General features: G+C 37.3%; 1 protein-coding gene across 1 annotated transcript; it reads left to right on the top strand.

The window, feature by feature from the left end:
- The first annotated feature begins 213 nt into the window (after nt 1-213).
- On the top strand, nt 214-17,091 carry Ykt6 (YKT6 v-SNARE homolog). The gene is made up of 5 exons (XM_083115023.1): nt 214-338; nt 4,720-4,929; nt 7,754-7,854; nt 8,766-8,936; nt 15,774-17,091. The coding sequence occupies exons 2-5, from the start codon at nt 4,740-4,742 to the stop codon at nt 15,909-15,911; spliced, it is 600 nt and encodes a 199-aa protein (XP_082971149.1). The 5' UTR covers nt 214-338; nt 4,720-4,739; the 3' UTR covers nt 15,912-17,091.
- Nucleotides 17,092-18,400: the final 1,309 nt, after the last annotated feature.

The raw sequence follows: 18,400 nt of genomic DNA, 5'->3' as shown, positions 1-18,400 counted from the left end.
CTGGCGACCATGTCAGGGGAGACCGAGCCCCCCTTGCCCCTGCCTGGCTACGGGCCTGAACCATACTTTCCTTCGTGGAGTGAAAGCTCCTTGGCATAGACTATGAAAGAACCAGACTTGGATATAAAAGAGTAAAATTGGATATACTGCTCGTTGAACTTCTTACGCCAATGCCATCTACCAGTTGACTAGAAAAGCAAATTAAATTTCGAGATCAAAGATGGCGTTGGGATCGATGATGTGTCGTCAGTGAGTCAGTTTATTGATAGTATATTTTTTCGTGTATTGTTTCCCCTAGTTCACAGAAAGAAGAGACAATTCATCTAGTTCTTTAATTGGTAAGATATTGTACTCTAATTGATCTAAATGACATGTACCAATAAGTAAGGTGTGAGAAACTATCCCGAACCTTGGTTTTAGCAAAAACCCATAACCCATCAACTGTGACTTTTGAGTGTTATTGATCATTTTTTATGTATTAGATAGTAAATAAATATTAATATTCTTTAATGGTGTAATTCTCGATTTGGAATAATACAAGAAACGAAAGTCATGCGTGAGGACTTACATAAATTGAATGGATAAAAATAAGATATTTTTTTTTCCAATTTCAATTATGATTTTCTATTATTACAATATTTTCACCCGTACGATAAGTCATGCAATAAGTACGAGGGACGTTCAGTAAGCTCCAATACTCGCCAAGAAAAAAAAATATCGAAGAAAAATATGTTTATTTTTCAATAAATATAGCCTACTCCCCTTTAATGCACTTTGTCCATCTCCGCTTCTATGCTCTGTCGGGAAAAGTTTTCCTTCTGTTCGCGAAATCATGATCACATTGTCATCCAGAGAAGTCTGTCCTTGGAGATGTTCCTTCAATTTCGAAAACAGGTGGAAGTCTGCCACTTGGTGCAGGGGTGGATACACACGTCATATCCAGCAGCCATGGCAACACCTGACCTGTGGATGGGAATGTCCTGATGCAGCAGCATCCCAAAGGTCAACATTCCCCTCTTGCTCTTGATTGCAGTTAGCTCAGCATAGTACTAGCTCATAATGGCTCCATGTTCCAGATTCTTCCAGCACCCTACAATATCGTAACCGAAATCTTTCCGGCTGATGGTTGAACATGAGCTTTCGTTTGAGTAGGGGAAGAGATTCTGCATTTGCATCGTTCTTTATTTTGATTCTGGGTCGAAGTGGTGAACCCATGTTTCGTCCACAACCACATATCTGGATAAATAGTCCGCACGATACATGTCTAAAAGTTCCCGTGAACATGTCACTTCTCCACTTCTGATTAGGACCCAAGTTCATTTTGTTTTATTACAATTTTAACATGGTTCGGTTTCGATTTACTTCTGTTAACACATACTGCAGAGTTTTAGCGGTTACTTAAGACTTTGTGTCCTCCTCCGTAGCCGAGCGAGTTAAGGCGTTCACTCGTCTTGAGATCGTTCGCTGCGGGACGGCGTAGGTTCGAATCCGGCTCTGGTCGGAATTTATTCGGCCTACGTATAGGGCCGGTGGCAACCCACCATCGTGAGGAAATTGGGGAGCTTCGAATGAGTAAGCGTAATCCGGTCACGGAAACCTACTATAACGGCTGGGGATACGTCGGGCTGACCCCCTGACTATTCCAATACTGGTTGAAGATCTCCACGCTTAGAGGTGACGAAGGAAAGCGTGGGAGGGAGACCGGCAGTCGGTAGGTACGCCTAGGCCCTTCATGGGCTGTTGCGCGACGGATTATTATTAAGACTTTGTTGTACATATGCTTTCATAGTTAGGTTAGGCAGGCCAGGTTTGGTTCTCATAGCATTAATATAAAGTCCCTAAATGCATTCTATAACTGTAACTATTTGGAATTTTATTACTATCTTCAAATTATTATTATTATTTACTTAAAGGCAACCTTATGTTAACATTCACATTTATATTTTTCTTTTTACATTTGTATTTTTAAATTATTATTTTTTTCACATTTATATTATCTTATGACTATTACTGTAATGAGAATATTTGTAATTGTAGGTAATGTGAAATTCTTTATTTCTCTTTAGTGTATTCAAGCTAATTTACTATTCCACAAACAGATTTCTTCATTTTTACACAAGAAACTACTTACGGTAATAAGTTCCTGTAGCATTGTCTAACATCTGGAAGGTGTTTTCTGTCATGTGGGAATGTATCATAGCGGAAATTCATTATTTTTGTTGAAAATTAATTTTCCGGTGCACAATAGCCTTTGGCGCGTACACGTTAGTAGATTATCGCACGTCGTGATTGTGTTTTGTCGATTGCAGGGTTTCCAACAATACCATTGTTTTCCGAAAAGGTAGTGGATGCATGGTGAAATTCATACCGGGTGTGGAAGATCCAGTGGATTTTGTAATTGGGAACTTGAAAAACGGGTAGCCCCACAAACCGTTGACGGATAGTTCCAAAAACCATTCACGCATTGCCCCACTTACCATTTCCAGCAAGGTTAGGTTAGGCAAGCATAGTTAAAATTTTGTTCGTAAAATAATGCAAAGAAGCTTAAAAAGAATTCCACTTCACGAGTATTTTTTGGGTTACAAAGGTTGGAAACACTGCATCGACAAAAAACAAGCACGACGCGCGATGATCTACGAAGGTGTACGTGCCATACTGTGTCTTATGGAAGCGAAACAACGCAAATAAAAAAGTACTCGTAATGTGAAATATTGAAATTACTTTCATCAAAATAACGTGAATACACCATCAAGAATGTTCCGCAAAGCAGATAGGTAAGTACAAATGTTAAAAGTGACGAAACGAAGAAGTTACATGTGTTTGTGGAATAGTAAATTTTTACTCCTCTTAGCTTGCATTGGAACTGAAACCACACTTCAGCTTTAGAACCACACCAATATCATGTATGCGTAACACTAGACATACACTGCAAAAGGGGCACAGTGATTGTACCAAGGAAGGGCAGACATCCCCCAGTTCATCAGTGTGCGCAATTAACCCTTAACCATTAATTGAATAATTACAACTGATATCCTTGTAGCCCAAAAATGCATTTTTGTGTGCATTTTTAAATATGCCCGCCCCCAGAAAGGAGGCTCCCCTTACTGCTGCCCCACTCATCTTTTTCAAGTTGACACTGATCAGTGATCACGTATTAACATAAGAACGTCTTGTGACTAATGTCACACTTGGTGGAATCCAACACCTATTATCCCTTGTGGCTAAGGAAAACTACAAGTTATTCGCAAGTGGAACAAAACCTTTGGAAAATGGTTGAAATTGCAACAGTCCCTTGTCATTTGCAATTATATATTGTTATTTTCTCGTTTGTATAATCGAGTTCTATCTGTCAAGTCAAGATTGAAGAAAAATATTTTGTAAACTTTGTTGACATCCCGATGTTCTCTCGACTTGAGACTGATTGCTAGTGATTTTGTTAAATTGTTGAATGCTCTCTTAAGTGACATTTGTAGATTTCTGTATTTAATATCAAATAATTACTGCAAGAAACTACTTCCACAGAGAGAACTTTACACTGAACAACAACACTTACCGACAACAGTACTGTCTCCTTTAAAGTTTATCAATTTTTGTTGTCATACTTTCTTCATTCAGTTATAGTTCGATTGATATTAAGTGCACATTTTTAAACTTTTTTTTCAATTTGAAAACTATAAACTCAGATATTTGCAAATCATTAATACTGCTTGCATGTTGGCTAAGTATGTTTTTCTAGTTAAAAAAATACGTCTCCTTTCTAATGACACATATGCATTTCTGTTGAAGTACAAACCTCTTTGCTTTATGACACAAGTAGTCTTCAGGGCCGATTGGTTTATAAGGTAAAAAGTATTGTGCCAGCTCAAATGAAGCTCACTATCAACATGAAAGTTATATTCTGTAACATTTTTCAGTTATAATAATGCTATGTGAAATATGCTAGTAAATGCATGAAAAAATGTGAAATTTCACTCTCCTTTAAATTAGCTAGCTCATGGTATATGTCTAAACTATATCTGAACTATCATTCTTCAGTGAGACAATTGGATAATAAACCTTTTCGAGCAAGGCCTCATCTCCAGGAAGCTATCAACTCGTGGCAAGCCACGGCACCTAGCGACCTGTTGAGTGAGATGAGTCAACAGGTATATTACCCATTTATGGCATTCATTATACAACAATTTTGTAATAACATTATTGATTCATTGCACTGATCAATGTAGTATATAGACAGAAAACATTTAACAAACATACAAGTCTCAAGTTCTGTCGTAATTTATGTAATTTTAGTATATTCCTTTTCAAAATTGCGATTGGCAAAATACGTCCACACTGTTTTCACTTTTGATGATATCATTAAATGTTTTACACATATTCCAAATTGGGGATATTGCCAGAACGTTGGTTCTATTATGACGGAGGCTGAAGAGTTGCCTTCTTGGTCGTCATTTGCTTGAGGGGACGTAGAAGTCTAGCTGTGACAGGGCAAAAGGAGCTTCGATGAGATTATTTAAAATTTTGTGGAGGAAAATGAGCTGATGCATGCCCAGACTGGGATTTGAACCCGTGCCCCTGGCATTCTAGCGTTCTGTGCTAACCACTCCAGCACAGAGGCCAGCAGAAACCATAAATAACATGCCTTGGCTACATCACTCTGTTTTTCTTGAATGTATCACTTATTTATTTTTCCCGATGTAATAAATGTTCTTTTCCTTTTAGGTTAGGATCTGACTTGAACCATGGTGAAGCTGTATGCCTTAAGTGTTCTGTACAAAGGGCCGCAAAATGTTAATTTGCTGAAGGCTGCATATGATTTATCGACGTTCAGTTTTTTTCAAAGAGGGAGTGTTCAAGAATTTATGGCATTCACAAGTAAAGTCATAGTAGAAAGAACACAGTTTGCTGCCAGGCAGTCTATAAAAGAAAGTGGTAAGTTTTCTTGTATTCTAAAAGTATTTCTTTTGTAATATATTTCTTGTTACTATTATACGAGGGTTAAGTCATGGCAACTATTTTTTCCTCGCAAACGGGGGACAACATGAAAAATCTAAGGTATACATTTGAAAATGTATGGAATGTACTTTCGAAAGAAGCCACCAGATGGTGTATGTAAACAACGGTGGGGTAGTAAACACGCACCCAAGTTCAGTCGGTGAGTGACAGTGTTTGAAAATTGAGGTCATGATGCAGGAGTAACACTCGTACGTTAAAATAGCAGTTCTCCACAGCAGAAATGCACGGGAATGCCATACAGAGCTACGAGAAACACTGGATGTGCTTGTCATGCCCTATCAAACAGTGGCAAGGTGCATGGAGGCCTTCATACGGGGAAGTGTGTCAACCGCCAAAATAAAACACTGTTGTCCAATGTCATGTGTTCTACCTCTTCCGTACGAGAGTCTCCTGCATCCAGACTTCTTCTGGCGGCTTATTTCGAAAGTACATTCCATACACTTTCAAACGTATATCTTAGATCTTTCGTGTTGTCGCCTGTTCACGAGAAAAAAATAGTTGCCATGACTTATGACTTAACCCACGTATTTATTTACCTGAATACAAAATGATGAAGAGATTCTTTCAGGAATGCAGCGAGGTCCGTTCTGGATGTACTCTAGCTTTCTCAACATGAGAGTGTTGTTAGCTCTTGAAAGCTGGGAACCATATCCAGAATTAGCTTCAGTTTCTGAGAATGGGTAACGTAATGTTAGCTCCTGAAAGCTCAGAAGCATATCCGGAACTGACTTCAGTCTTTGAAGATCAGAGTGACATTAGCATCAAAAGATCAGGATATCAAATGCCTGATTTCCTGACAGAATCTTTTCGTTCATTGCCAGGATAGCTTCAATTAATTTGATTTTGATTGATTGACATGTTTTATTTTACTTCGCTTTTTGTGCCACTTTTGGCTAATTTGCGAAGATGGGAATGAGTGATGATATGATGAAATTGATGAATGGACACTCTCCCAGGCCAGGATTCGAATCCGTGACCCCTAGGATAGCTTCAAGAATTATTATATATGAAAGAGTAATTCATTTGCCCTGTTTTTATAAAGTACAGGGTCCGGCAGAGGAGTTAGATGGTTTTGAAATGTGAATAACACACTTAATTTTCAAAGGTACAGAAATGTATTACTACAGAAATACAGGTTATTGTATGCCATTTTTATTTACCATGACAGTTCGTGTAAAAAAATGATGCCTTCAATTTATTTCTATACACATTCGAAGGCCTTTTTCCTTTCCTTTTAAATGACCTACGTAAGATCTTGAGTCAGCTCTTTGTCTGTTTGAACAATTGAAATAAATTCAAATCAATAATCGGCGATCTGGTGAGAAGTTAGTGCCCTGTTGTCAGCTCAGTAAGCATGGAGCCCCTGGAATGTGCAACATCGAGCGTTTGGTGTCATCGGCCCGTATTTCTTCGAAGATGAAGATGGGGATTGTGTGACGGTGAACTCCGAACACTATATCGCATTGATGAATACTTTTCTTTTACCAGAACTTCGTCAGCTTCGGCGTAGGCGTAGGATAAATCAGCAAGACATATGGTTCCAACAAGATGGAGCAACGGCTCACACATCTAGATCCTCTATGGTTGTTGTTCGTCAACTTTTCCAGGACATGTCATTTCCCGGTTTGGTGACATACCCTGGCCTCCTCGGTCACCAGACCTTACAATCTGTGGGGATTCCTCAAATCCAAAGTGTATGTGAATAAACCTCGCACATTAGACAACCTGAATTAGAGATGGAATTGCAAACATTGATGGTGAAATATTGCAACGTGCCGTCCGCAACTTCTGGGAGAGGCTTCGAATGTGTGTACACGTAAATGGAAGTCACTTGGACATCATTTTTAAGTCATAAAGAATTGGCATACAATAACTTAAAATGGCATACCGTAATCTGTATTTCTGTAGTAATAATTTTCTGTACCTTTGAAAATTAGATGTTATTCAAAACCATCTAACTCCTCTGCCGGACCATGTGGCGACTACAAATTTCCGTGATCTTTTGCTGTAATATTGCTGTTTTTTAAGTTTCGGTGTACGAAACTTTGAAGATTCCAAGTTCAAATTGCAGTACAGCGTAAGTTAGCAAATGATTTTTTTTATCAACGTTGTGAACATTCTATAGAACCAGTAACAATTTCTTACTCTGTGTCCCCCAACGCCCCATTTCCAGCTTTCTCACATAATTAAGTGATGTTTTGAATATAATGATGCTCACCTTATAGACTGATTGATTTGCTTTATTTTACTTCTCTTTTTATGCCACTTTTGGCTAATTTGCAAAGACAGTGATGAATGATGATATAATGAAATTGATGAATGGACACTCACAAACATCCAAGCCCAGTCCGGGATTAATAAACTGACACCCCTGGTGTCGTAGCACAATGTGCTAACCACTCCGCCACAGGGGCTGGCTCAGCTTCTTATAGTATCTGGTTTCCTGGCACCTGATTTTCAGAGCTGGCGCCTAGCTCTGAAGAAGATTTTTCGAGCACTGTTTTAAGTATTTAGTTTCTTTTGTAAGACAAAGACTGTTGCAGAATCCTGTGGACATATGTAAATCAAAGAGGTGAATGAACCACACAAGTTCTTAATGGAGCATTTGAAATTTTATTTTGAACATGTAGAATATTTGAATCAAGGTATTAATTTATGCCATTAGCAAAAGTTTCACACATCATTATGTAATGAAGTAGATACTCTGTAATGCTCTGTAATTGTTTTTTTTCCTTTGCAGACTACATGTGTCACGTGTATGTTCGTGCAGATAATTTAGCGGGAGTTTTAATTTCAGACCATGAATATCCACATAGAGTAGCTCATACGTTAATAACAAAGGTATGTCCATAACAAACTTAACTTTGTATTGAATTGTGTGGAAATTGTTTACATAACCATTTTCTGTGCTCTGTTGTTATTAAATATATTTTGCTTTACAGATTGTGTAGAGGAATTAAAGAATAGGTTTATGTTCAAATAGATTAAAGCAGATATTTATATGTATATAATTTAGGTGTGAAGCAATACTTATTTATTTGCCATCTACGGAGATAATATATCTCCAATTACAGAGGCATTGAAACAAATAATGTAAATATGAATATAAATGAAATTAAATACTATTCTCACATATTACATGGATATAACTACAACATAAATATATTTACATGGAGTACTGACGTACTCATATAAAATACGTATAAACAATTCATTAATCCACAACCAAGATAAGATTTGTCCAGAATAAATATAACCATAATGAGAAAAAAATAACAATGAAATAAATTCATACACATATTAATGGACATATACATATACACACAATGTACAGGGTGGGGCAAAAAAAGGATAACCGAAACATGGAAATGAGATGAGACTTTGGTTACCTTATTTTTGCCCCACCCTCTATAAACCAATTGTGAAAGTGTGTCTGTCAAGTGTTTCTTTTATGGCATTTTTATAATCCAAAATATTTAACTTAAAATTAAAATATTGAAATTAAAATTTTGTTTTGTGACAAAACTTGCCAGGCAAATGTATTTCTTACCTTTAAACAATCCTAAAAATAACATTGCAGTGTATGTTTCTACATTTCATGTTTTCGTGAAAAATAAAATATGCATGCCCTGTAATCAAGGGTCTACATGTTTTGTGGGATGGGACATACTTCAGTGCTTTATTTCCAACTTTAAACTAGTGTCAGTCATGATTAGCCTGTTCGTGCATAAGGTTGTTTCTATATTTTTCAGGTACTGGATGAATTCACAGCGAAGATACCCCAGTCTTTATGGGGCACAGAAACAGACGCTACTGTTTCGTTTCCTCAAGTTGACACTTACTTAGCCAAGTATCAGAATCCTCGAGAGGCTGATGCCATGACAAAAATGCAAGAAGAGCTAGATGAAACCAAAATTATATTGGTAAGATAGCTTAGATCGAAATGCTACTCTCATATATGCGAACTCCCACATGTTTCCAGTCGATATTTACTATCACTCTTGTGTGAATGTTTATTTATTCCTAATGTAGGAAAATATGTATCGGAACTCACGTTGTTATACACTGTTCTCTCATGATCTGAATTTAAACCTAATACTGTACTTTGCTCCTGTCTACTGTTTTTGGAAGGCAAAAGAGATGACAAAGTTTCCAAAGGAGCAACGGGCCTGCCTGTCGTACATTTACTGTCCAATAAGACTGGCAACAGACATTGCCCATCGTTTTGCTATATGATTCTATTGTGAATGAACGACAGGCTATAATATAAACACACCATATCTTGTGCACGTGTGTTATAGCCACCTCTTTGAAATTCCAACCACTAGATGTCTGTTTTTTTTTTTTTTTTTTTTTTTTGTTGTTGTTGTTACAGTACCATGTTCACTTTCAGCACTAATACATAACTACGTGTCCTCCCCTTCCTCACTAATCCACTTCCGTGTAACATCTGAATCTGCAATGTGCTTTGTTTTTTTTAACACATCGATATTTTTCTTGTTACGCATTTAGGTACGTGGAGGACAATGGTGTTAACATTGTAATATTACGCAGGTTAGAAGAGCAGCAGAACTGCACAACAGTCCTTTGAAAAAAAATCATCTACATAAAAGCACTTGTGTACAGTGTAGTTCACAGTGTTGCAATCTTGCAATGGTTGATTGAGTTGGTGTTTTAAGTCCACTTTATGCACAGTAAGGCTAATCGGGACTGGACCTACAGCTTAAAGTGGGATCCGAACCTCTTCACTAAGCCAGATGTTTGAGCACTTTATATACTCTGAAGATTGCTTGAAGTGAGGGCTCAGCCAATGAAATGCAGCCATTTTGAGTGTTGGTAAAAGTTTCAGATTGTCATATGCCTGTAATGAAGCTTTCAGTCCCAAGTGATGAGCAACAAGTGACATGCGTTACTTGGAAATTAACATTTAAAATAATTGCACGGTTTGTACTGCTGCGACATAACAATCATGACACCTGTCTGTTCATCGCACAGTGAATGCTTCTTTACAGATGGGAGGATAGTTGGCTTACACATTGTATCTGAAAACAAGAACACTATACTATAATGGCTATTGTAGCTCATCTTACATTTTTTTCAGCCATAAGTTGCATTTATGTACTTTGTAGTGGTTCTTCGCACTCGTACAGGTGTGTGGATGATAAGAATATTGTTGCACAATATTTAGTACAAACTTTAGTAAATTTTATGGAAGAACAACCAGCCGCTGTCATGTAGTATTTGTAATAATTCTCTGAATGTTAGTGGCACACCTTATTATCAAACAACGTTGGTCAGTAGGAATATATCACTGTAAATATACACAAGTTCAATACAAATGTAAATGTTACAGAGAAACAGTAGGTGTGTCTAGTGGTGTGCCCAGGATTTTTGAGGGGGGAGGGGTATGTATACTTTTCCGAATTCAGCCCTCATTTTCCTATTTTATCCTGCATTTGTCCTTTTTTTTTTTTTAGGGATTTTGGGTCAAAAGAGGGGATTATGACCCCCTCCCCTTGGGCAATACAATATGTAACATGATTACAAAGTAGGACTAGACACTCACTATACTTGCCTGCACGTCTTTGAATTTTCAAATGTCTACCTTGATACACACATGTCCAGGTATCATTAAAAACTTGGTTTTTACTCTGTGTTATCAACACGATAAATCACACGCACCTTGTTTTCCCTCACATTTTCAGATCAACCTCGATTCTTGTTCAAGGATATGAGAAAAATGAGTCGTGGAAGGGTCAAAATGGAGTACAGAGTTTTCTTCCCTGAAGATGGATTGAGGTTGGTCGAAGAATTCTGAGGACAGAACAAGACGTGCGTTGTAATTTAATTTGCTAATCACACGTGGCATATAGTACGAGGGGTGACTGAAAAGTTCTCAGCCTACCAATGAAGGGTTGCCAGGAGCTCAATCGTTTATGGCTATTTTTCAACATAGTCCCCTTTCGTATGTGCTTCATAAGTGCAAAAATAAGTGTCTGCCACGCCTCTTCGAAGAAGTGAAATTTGTAACATGCACTAGCCAACATATTAACCATTCATAATTGGAAGAAGAGAGACGCGGTAGTATATAAATACGGAGAAACTAGTACTCACTTTTATTCGCTAAGCTGTTTTTTCTTTTTCGATTAATTGCAGTGGCAATTAAGTGGCCGCGGTGGCTTAGTCGGTAACGCATCTGACTACCATGCTGAAGGTCCTGGGTTCGATCCCCGGCCGGTTCAAATCCGGGAACTTTTCTAACGGAAGTGGCCCCGGTGCCCATCCAGCATCGAATGACATGGGTACCTGGGGGGTAAAGGCGGTCAGGGGCATGATGCTGATCACATCACCCCCACTCATGACCGGATCAAGAAAGTGTGGGGCGTTACCCCTATACACCTTCATGGCATGGTGCTTAGCACAGGGGATCACTTTACCTTTTTTTTTTAATTGCAGTGCCCACTGCCACCATCCTTGTTGGAACTGTACTGTTGCTTGGCGTGCGTCTTTTGTTTGTAGTTCTCTGGCTGCCGCTAGGTGCGCTGTTGTTAACTGTGCATCTCTGGGTCTACGTCCTCTGCTAGTTCCGGGCGATAACTGTTGTAGTAGGGGAATCCAAGTGTGGTGCGCTTGCCCGCTATCGATGTTTAGCTCGTGTGGGAAGTGCATTATGGTGTGTGTTTCCTTGATTTTTGGTGTCGCGGATAAAAGTGAGTAGTAGTTTTTCCGTATTTATATTAACCTTGTTCATGATTTCTCCCTGTTAATAGAGGAGTTCTTCAGATTGTTTTAAATTTTGGGTACGGGGAGTGCATGTGCTATAAGCTTTGAACCTTCATCACATCAGGTAATAAGAGAATTGTCTTTCTCTTGCAAGTGTTGAATGTGGTTGACAATTAGACTTTAAACATGAGACCGGAAGAGATTTGGTAAAAGTTCAAGTAGCTTCGAATAGGTATATGCATGTAGATGTTTGTAGCTTTCTGTGATGCTGCAAGAATTTAAGATATGTATTAAATAAGTGTACATTGCTGTACTGTTGGCATGTTACATCAATTAGTGTGTGTAATGTTGCTTTTTTTTTGTTTCCAATCTTATTATAGGAGCATTAGCAACAAGCTGTTGAGAGTATATGTACACAATGTTACATCGTAATTACATTAACACTATAAGCAATGCATAGTAAACCATTGATACCATGATAAAATTACTCCTTTTAAAATTTTATTATAATTAGCCAATACTGGTGTATTGTTGTCTTTAAGTGTTTAGTTGTATGAGGATGATTCAATAAATAACTTTAATATTTTATTGACAGTTAACAACACATGATGTTCTGCAAAATATGGTTTTAATTTTCTACATTGTGTACCAATATCTCAATCCATGTACACCATCTACAGTGCATCAAAACATTCCTACCTTTACCCCTTGTAATGCCTGAGAAACTTTGCACACACATGCCATTCCTTTATTTCATGTTTAAATTTCCTGGGAACGCATCTGGTGGACATTTTGCAAACTGCAGTTCTTCTTTATGATGATGTCAGCTGATCCAACACTCCACCGTTGCAGCAGTGTGAGGGCAACCAGGAAAGCCCACCACAATTTTGTTACTACTTGCAATTTTAAATCGGCTTTTAAGATTATTTATTGAACCTCCCTCATACATATAATATACAGGGACTGGCAGAAAAAGCTGACAGTTTTTAAATGTGTTTATAAATAGAATAATTAATACAATGCAAGGTTTAATAATGAAAATTGCTACAAAAATAATTGCCATTTTCAGTGCTCACATTAATTTTTCTTTGTTTTGAAAATTGTGTCCGATAAATGATGATCTCCATTCCTTACACATTCATGTAGCTTTTCCTTTAAGTTGGGCGTCGCCCTCACGAGCATTTCATTCGGAATTTCCGCTATTTCGTTGCGAATAGCTAACTTGAGATCGCCAGTTGTGTGAGGTCTTTCAACATACACTTTTGATTTGAGATAGCCTCAGAATAAATAATCACACATCTTCAGATCCGGGGAGCGAGAAGGCCAGGGAACTGCTCCCATCTTAACTGAAATGGCGTTGAGCGACAAAGTCAATGAGCACTTCCCCAACTCTGCTGTTGAAAGACCTCACACAACAATCCAATTGTGTCGAACGTAAACACCATTTGAACAACAATTGGTAATCTCAAGTTAGATGAATGTGCAAGGAATGGAGGTCATCATTTATCAGACAGTAAGCACTGAAAATGGCAGTTATTTTTGTAACAATTTTGATATGATATTAAACCTTGCATTACATTAATTGTTTTATTTATAAACACATTTCAAAACTGTCAACTTTTTCTGCCGGTCCCTGTATTTAGGTATCATGAATTTTTAAAAGTTGATTTGTGATTAGAAATTGCCATGTAGTTGAATTTTATGAAAGCACATTTGGAGCATGAATTGGCCATCCTGCAAAGTTGTATGCACATGGTAGAAATGTGATCGATAGGGTATTCTCTAGTTTGCACTGTTGCCATATTATAAGTTTACGTTTATTTACTAGTAAATTTAATTTTTTGCAATGTACTGCCGGCTTCTGCAATGGAATGATTCCTGTAGCATGCTTTGAAGCCAGATGAACTGTACTAGCATGTGAAAAATTTGATGGCTGGACAGAAGTGCACTGGCACCACATATGAGCAAGGTGAAAGAATTGCTGGTTCCCCCACACATCGTGTTGCCTCAGTGGTTGAGCATGGTGAGTCCTGGTCTCAATATCTCACCACTGACAGTTCCACCTTTGATATGTTCCTGTCTGATCAGCCAAAAGTAGCAGGAAAGTGACATAAATTAAGAAAAATACATACAAGCACATTTGCCCCATGCAGTGTTGCCTCACCCAAACATCAAGAGATTCTCATTGCTGACATTTTTGTATCACATATATTACAAAGTAGTTAAAACTTTGACAAAGTTCATCATTCATCCTCATCGTCATAATTAACCTAGAGAAGTATAAATGTGGTTAATACAATTTCATGTATAAACTGGTCGTATCAATAGCTTTTTTCATGTGGAAAAACTATACGTATTTCCTGATGATCACTAGTAGTGGAAGTGCCGTCAGAATGTTGATTCGATGTACTTCAGACTGTATTTTTGTACAATATGAATAAACGTGCATTTGGTTACGAAAGGCAAAAAAGTGGAGATACCTAGCAAACATTGTGAGTACATTTGTACTACCAGAACTCAATCCGGTCTTGTCTTGGCCTGATGACTCATTGCCTTTTTTTAATCTGAATTTCAAATTAGTATCTCATTCATAGTAGCTTTGATTGAGTTGTTTGCTTTATTTTACTTACTTCTTGTGCCATTTTTGGCTAATTTGCGAAGATGGGGATGAGTGATGATAAGATGAAATTGATGAATGGACACACAAACATCAATGCCCAGGCCAGGATTTGAACCCGGAACCCCTGGCTTCGTAGCACGATGTGCTAACCACTCCGCCAACAGGGCCGGAATAGTAACTATCTATGACTTCCTCAATAGCATATTGGTAACACTATCAAGGTGTCATCAGTTCAATCCCCACCGTATAAACTGTAGTTCCATCCTCAATTAGCCTATCTGTGCGTAAAGTGGACTTAAACAATTCATGCACTTTAACACTTAAAAATCGTGAACAGCACCACGAAATGGTCAGAAGAGTATCCAAAAATAACTGGGAAACATCTTCTTCACTTGGAGTATCATACAACCTCTGACAACTTCATACAAAAATAAATTTGAAATAGAAATCAATACTTTGATGCCGGAATAAGCGAGCGTTAAATTAACGATAACATTATTGATTATTTTAAATGGTACTACTTTACTATACCAGAGACATCTGTCAATGATTTTTTTCGCACTTTTTTACATTGCTAACGTACTATTCTGCATTTCGGAACATTTATTTAAGTGAAATAATGAATTTCTAACGAAAATAATGCCTATTTCTTACATTTACGAGTACTTACTGTTCTTCCTTATTTCCACACAATATGGCGATAGCTTACCCGTTCATCGCACGTTGTGCCAGTTTTTTGTCGATTTGGAGTGTGCATGCAGTGTTGCGACCTTGTTCACCGAAAAATACTTAAATTTAAAAAAATAAATTAAAAACACCACGAAATTTTTTCACGAAAAAAGTTCAATTTTCGACATAAAGAGTAATTATTAAACCATTGACGTTAGCCCAAAAACCATTGACATTAGCCCCAGGAACCATCACGGGGACGAGGTATGCCTACTAGGTTAGGTTAGGTTCCATTAGCGCTCCTTTCGTTCAATTTAGCATATATGGACAACGGCACGTTATCTTATAGCGAAAAGACGGCATAGGTTGAAACACTGACTACGGCATTTACGTCATCAAACACATGGAAAATTGCGCTCTCATGCAGAAAACAAATGGCGGCAGCTTCAATAGCACGTCAGAAAGAGATTTTCATAGAAAACCACATGCATTCGCATTAAAATGGATCAAAACTACATTACCGAACATGAACAACGCTACAGAAAATGATTTGCGTAAGCACTTTCTCCTGTAAATTTGAAGATATCCGTCTCCGGTATAGTAAAGTGCTACCAGTTAAATAATGTGTGTGCATTTCAGCAGTACTGGCTTATGTGTATTGCATGTCTTAATGTATATTTTCAGTTTATATTTCAGTAGTGCTATTTTATTTTTTTGCTTATCGTAATAGACTTTTTTTTATTTCCAGCATAATACTATAGAAGCAGTCTTAGAACGAGGAGAAAAACTGGATGACCTTGTATCTAAGTCGGAAGGACTAAGTATACAGTCAAAAGCCTTTTATAAAACGGCTCGAAAAACAAACTCTTGTTGTAGTTTTGGATAAATTCTCTTAAACATTTAGTCTCCATAGTGAAATAAGAGAACGTGTAAAGACAAAAGATGAAGGTGCTGTGCTTTCCTACTACAAAATACCTGAAGCTTGTGTTTTCTAATGTGTGACATTCCACATCCAATATTTTTCCAGAACCGATGTAAAAGTTTGAATGCATGTCTGGCTGTGTTGTATGCATGCTGAGTGTTTCTCTGGTGCATGTGAATCTGTATAAAATTCATGTAAGATGTATATATATATATATATATATATGTTGAAAACATTGTGATTGACTATGTACAATAACAGGACACGTTTTGAAATGTTAGGATCTTGGTCACTTCAATTCCTGGAAGTGAAAGGATCAATATTTTTCATTGCGATAAAAATGGCCAAAACAACATGTTGAACTCATTTTCAAGAATCTTAATATGTTTATTTATTTACACTGATGTTGATCATAAGTTTACCTTTTGATGATGTAAGTTATGCAAATTGACATTGTTTTCAGAATTGACTTGTTGCAAAACATGATAGAAAAATTTTGTAATGTTTGTACATATGTTGTTGAAAGAGTACATCACTTACTGCAAGTACTAAAGCAATCATTTTATTGTAATATAAAGTAAGTTTATTGAATGGAACTTAGGTTTTAGCACTGTGGCAGCCAATTAAATCGAAAGTTCTAGCTTTTGTCATGAACATGAATGATGAATCCATTTTGCAATTTGGGCACATCTTGTTATTCGTCCATTGTTCTCTCCCTTAGTAGGCAGGTTTTTCACTACAACCTCCAGGCTTTGTGATCCGTGTAATTTAATATTAGAGTAAAACCTTGTTAATCCGATAAGCCAGACTTCGCTTAATCCGGACAGGCAAAGAAAAAAAATAGCAGAATACAAGGTTTTAAATGGACTAGACGTCAACAAGAGAACTTTCCAAAGAAAAGGCAGTCAACCACTGATGAAATTCTATTTCCCGCAGACTTTGTACTGTATAGTGTATTTAGGCCTATGCCCTTTAAATACATAAAACTTGTTTTGTTGCTATAAATGGAGTTTCAATGCACTTTCTACTGTTCTTTTAGGTTATTTCAGTTAATCCGGACTTTTGTTAAACTGGTCAACTTATCCCCCCATTAGTCCAGATTAACGAGGTTTTCCTGTATCTATCATCTTCTTCTTCGGACCCTCTCCCTGTTATTTTGTGAGGTTACTTCACTGCCGTGCAAATTGCAGACGTTATTGTTATTTGAATTCAAGGCTGTTTGTAAGATTTTGAAATAATCTTTGCTCAGAGGCATCATTTCAAATTGGGGATAGAATTCTCACACTGAGTCTAGTGACACAGTTTATGTGTATTCTGCTGCTTCACTGGAGGAACATCATCGAGCTAGGTATTAAGGATTGTCGGATAATGTTGAAGCAAGCCAATTCGTACGATGTGGCACATTACTTACTCTTGCAGCAGTACTGCTTACATTGTACAAGTGAAACAGTTTCGTTTATCAGTTGGTGCCAACCTCAGGAGTGGTTATCATAGCATGCTACTATGCCAAGGGTCCCGGGTTCGAATCCCAGCCTGTCCATGGGTGTTCTTTGCGAATGTTCTTTCATCATATCATCGTTCATCCTCATCTGAAAATGACAGAAATGTGAAGTATAATAAACCTAATCAATCAATCAAGTATCTAGATTTAGAATGGCCCGTTTTTATGTACTGCTGATTTGCTTGCACTAATTAAAAAAAATCTAATTATAATTTAAATTTAAATGAGTGTGCTGATTGAAAGATAAGAGTACTGTAGAATTCCCCAGTTTTAAAATTTGGGGTTCCATTGTATTTCCCCCTTATTATATTCTATTTCTTGTAATTTAGTTCTCATAATTCCAGGAATTAAGCGTGAATTATCCTGGAATTATGCGTGAATTCTACTTGAATTTTTCTCTGTAGATATGAAAAATTACAACTTTTTAAATCCAAATCTTACTCACATTTTATGGATATAAAAATTATTTTCGCAATTCCTGGTTTTCGTAGTCATCAAGCTTATAACCTTATGTAGGGGGTGCCGGGAGTCGGCCCTGGGTGCCGAACTACCTAATGAAAAAAAGATGTAGAATTAATTGATTGATTTGTGGTTTTTAGTCCACTTTATGCACAGAAAGGCTAATCGGGACTGGACCTACAGTTTAAAGTGGGATCCGAACTACTGTGCCATGTGTTGAGAAAATAATTGAAATTGTTTGTTCGAACACAAATGTTTTAGCAACAACTTCTACCCCCTTTTTCCATAATTCACGAGGATAATAACGTCTTTGATACTACTACTACTAATAATAATAATAATAATAATAACAACAACAATGTTGGTCCCGCCGGGTTCGAATCCAGGCTTGGATGTTCGTGACTGTCCATTCATCAATTTCATCATCCCCATCTTCGCAAATTAGCCAAACGTGGCACAAGAAGCGAAGAAAATAAAGCAAATCAATAATAAT

Source organism: Lepisma saccharinum, chromosome 29 (assembly GCF_977018435.1).
Source record: "Lepisma saccharinum chromosome 29, izLepSacc3.1, whole genome shotgun sequence".
NCBI classification, from domain to species: Eukaryota; Metazoa; Arthropoda; class Insecta; order Zygentoma; family Lepismatidae; genus Lepisma; species Lepisma saccharinum.
Note: the sequence above shows the minus strand (reverse complement) of the source record. Positions and strands in the feature narration are given on the sequence as shown.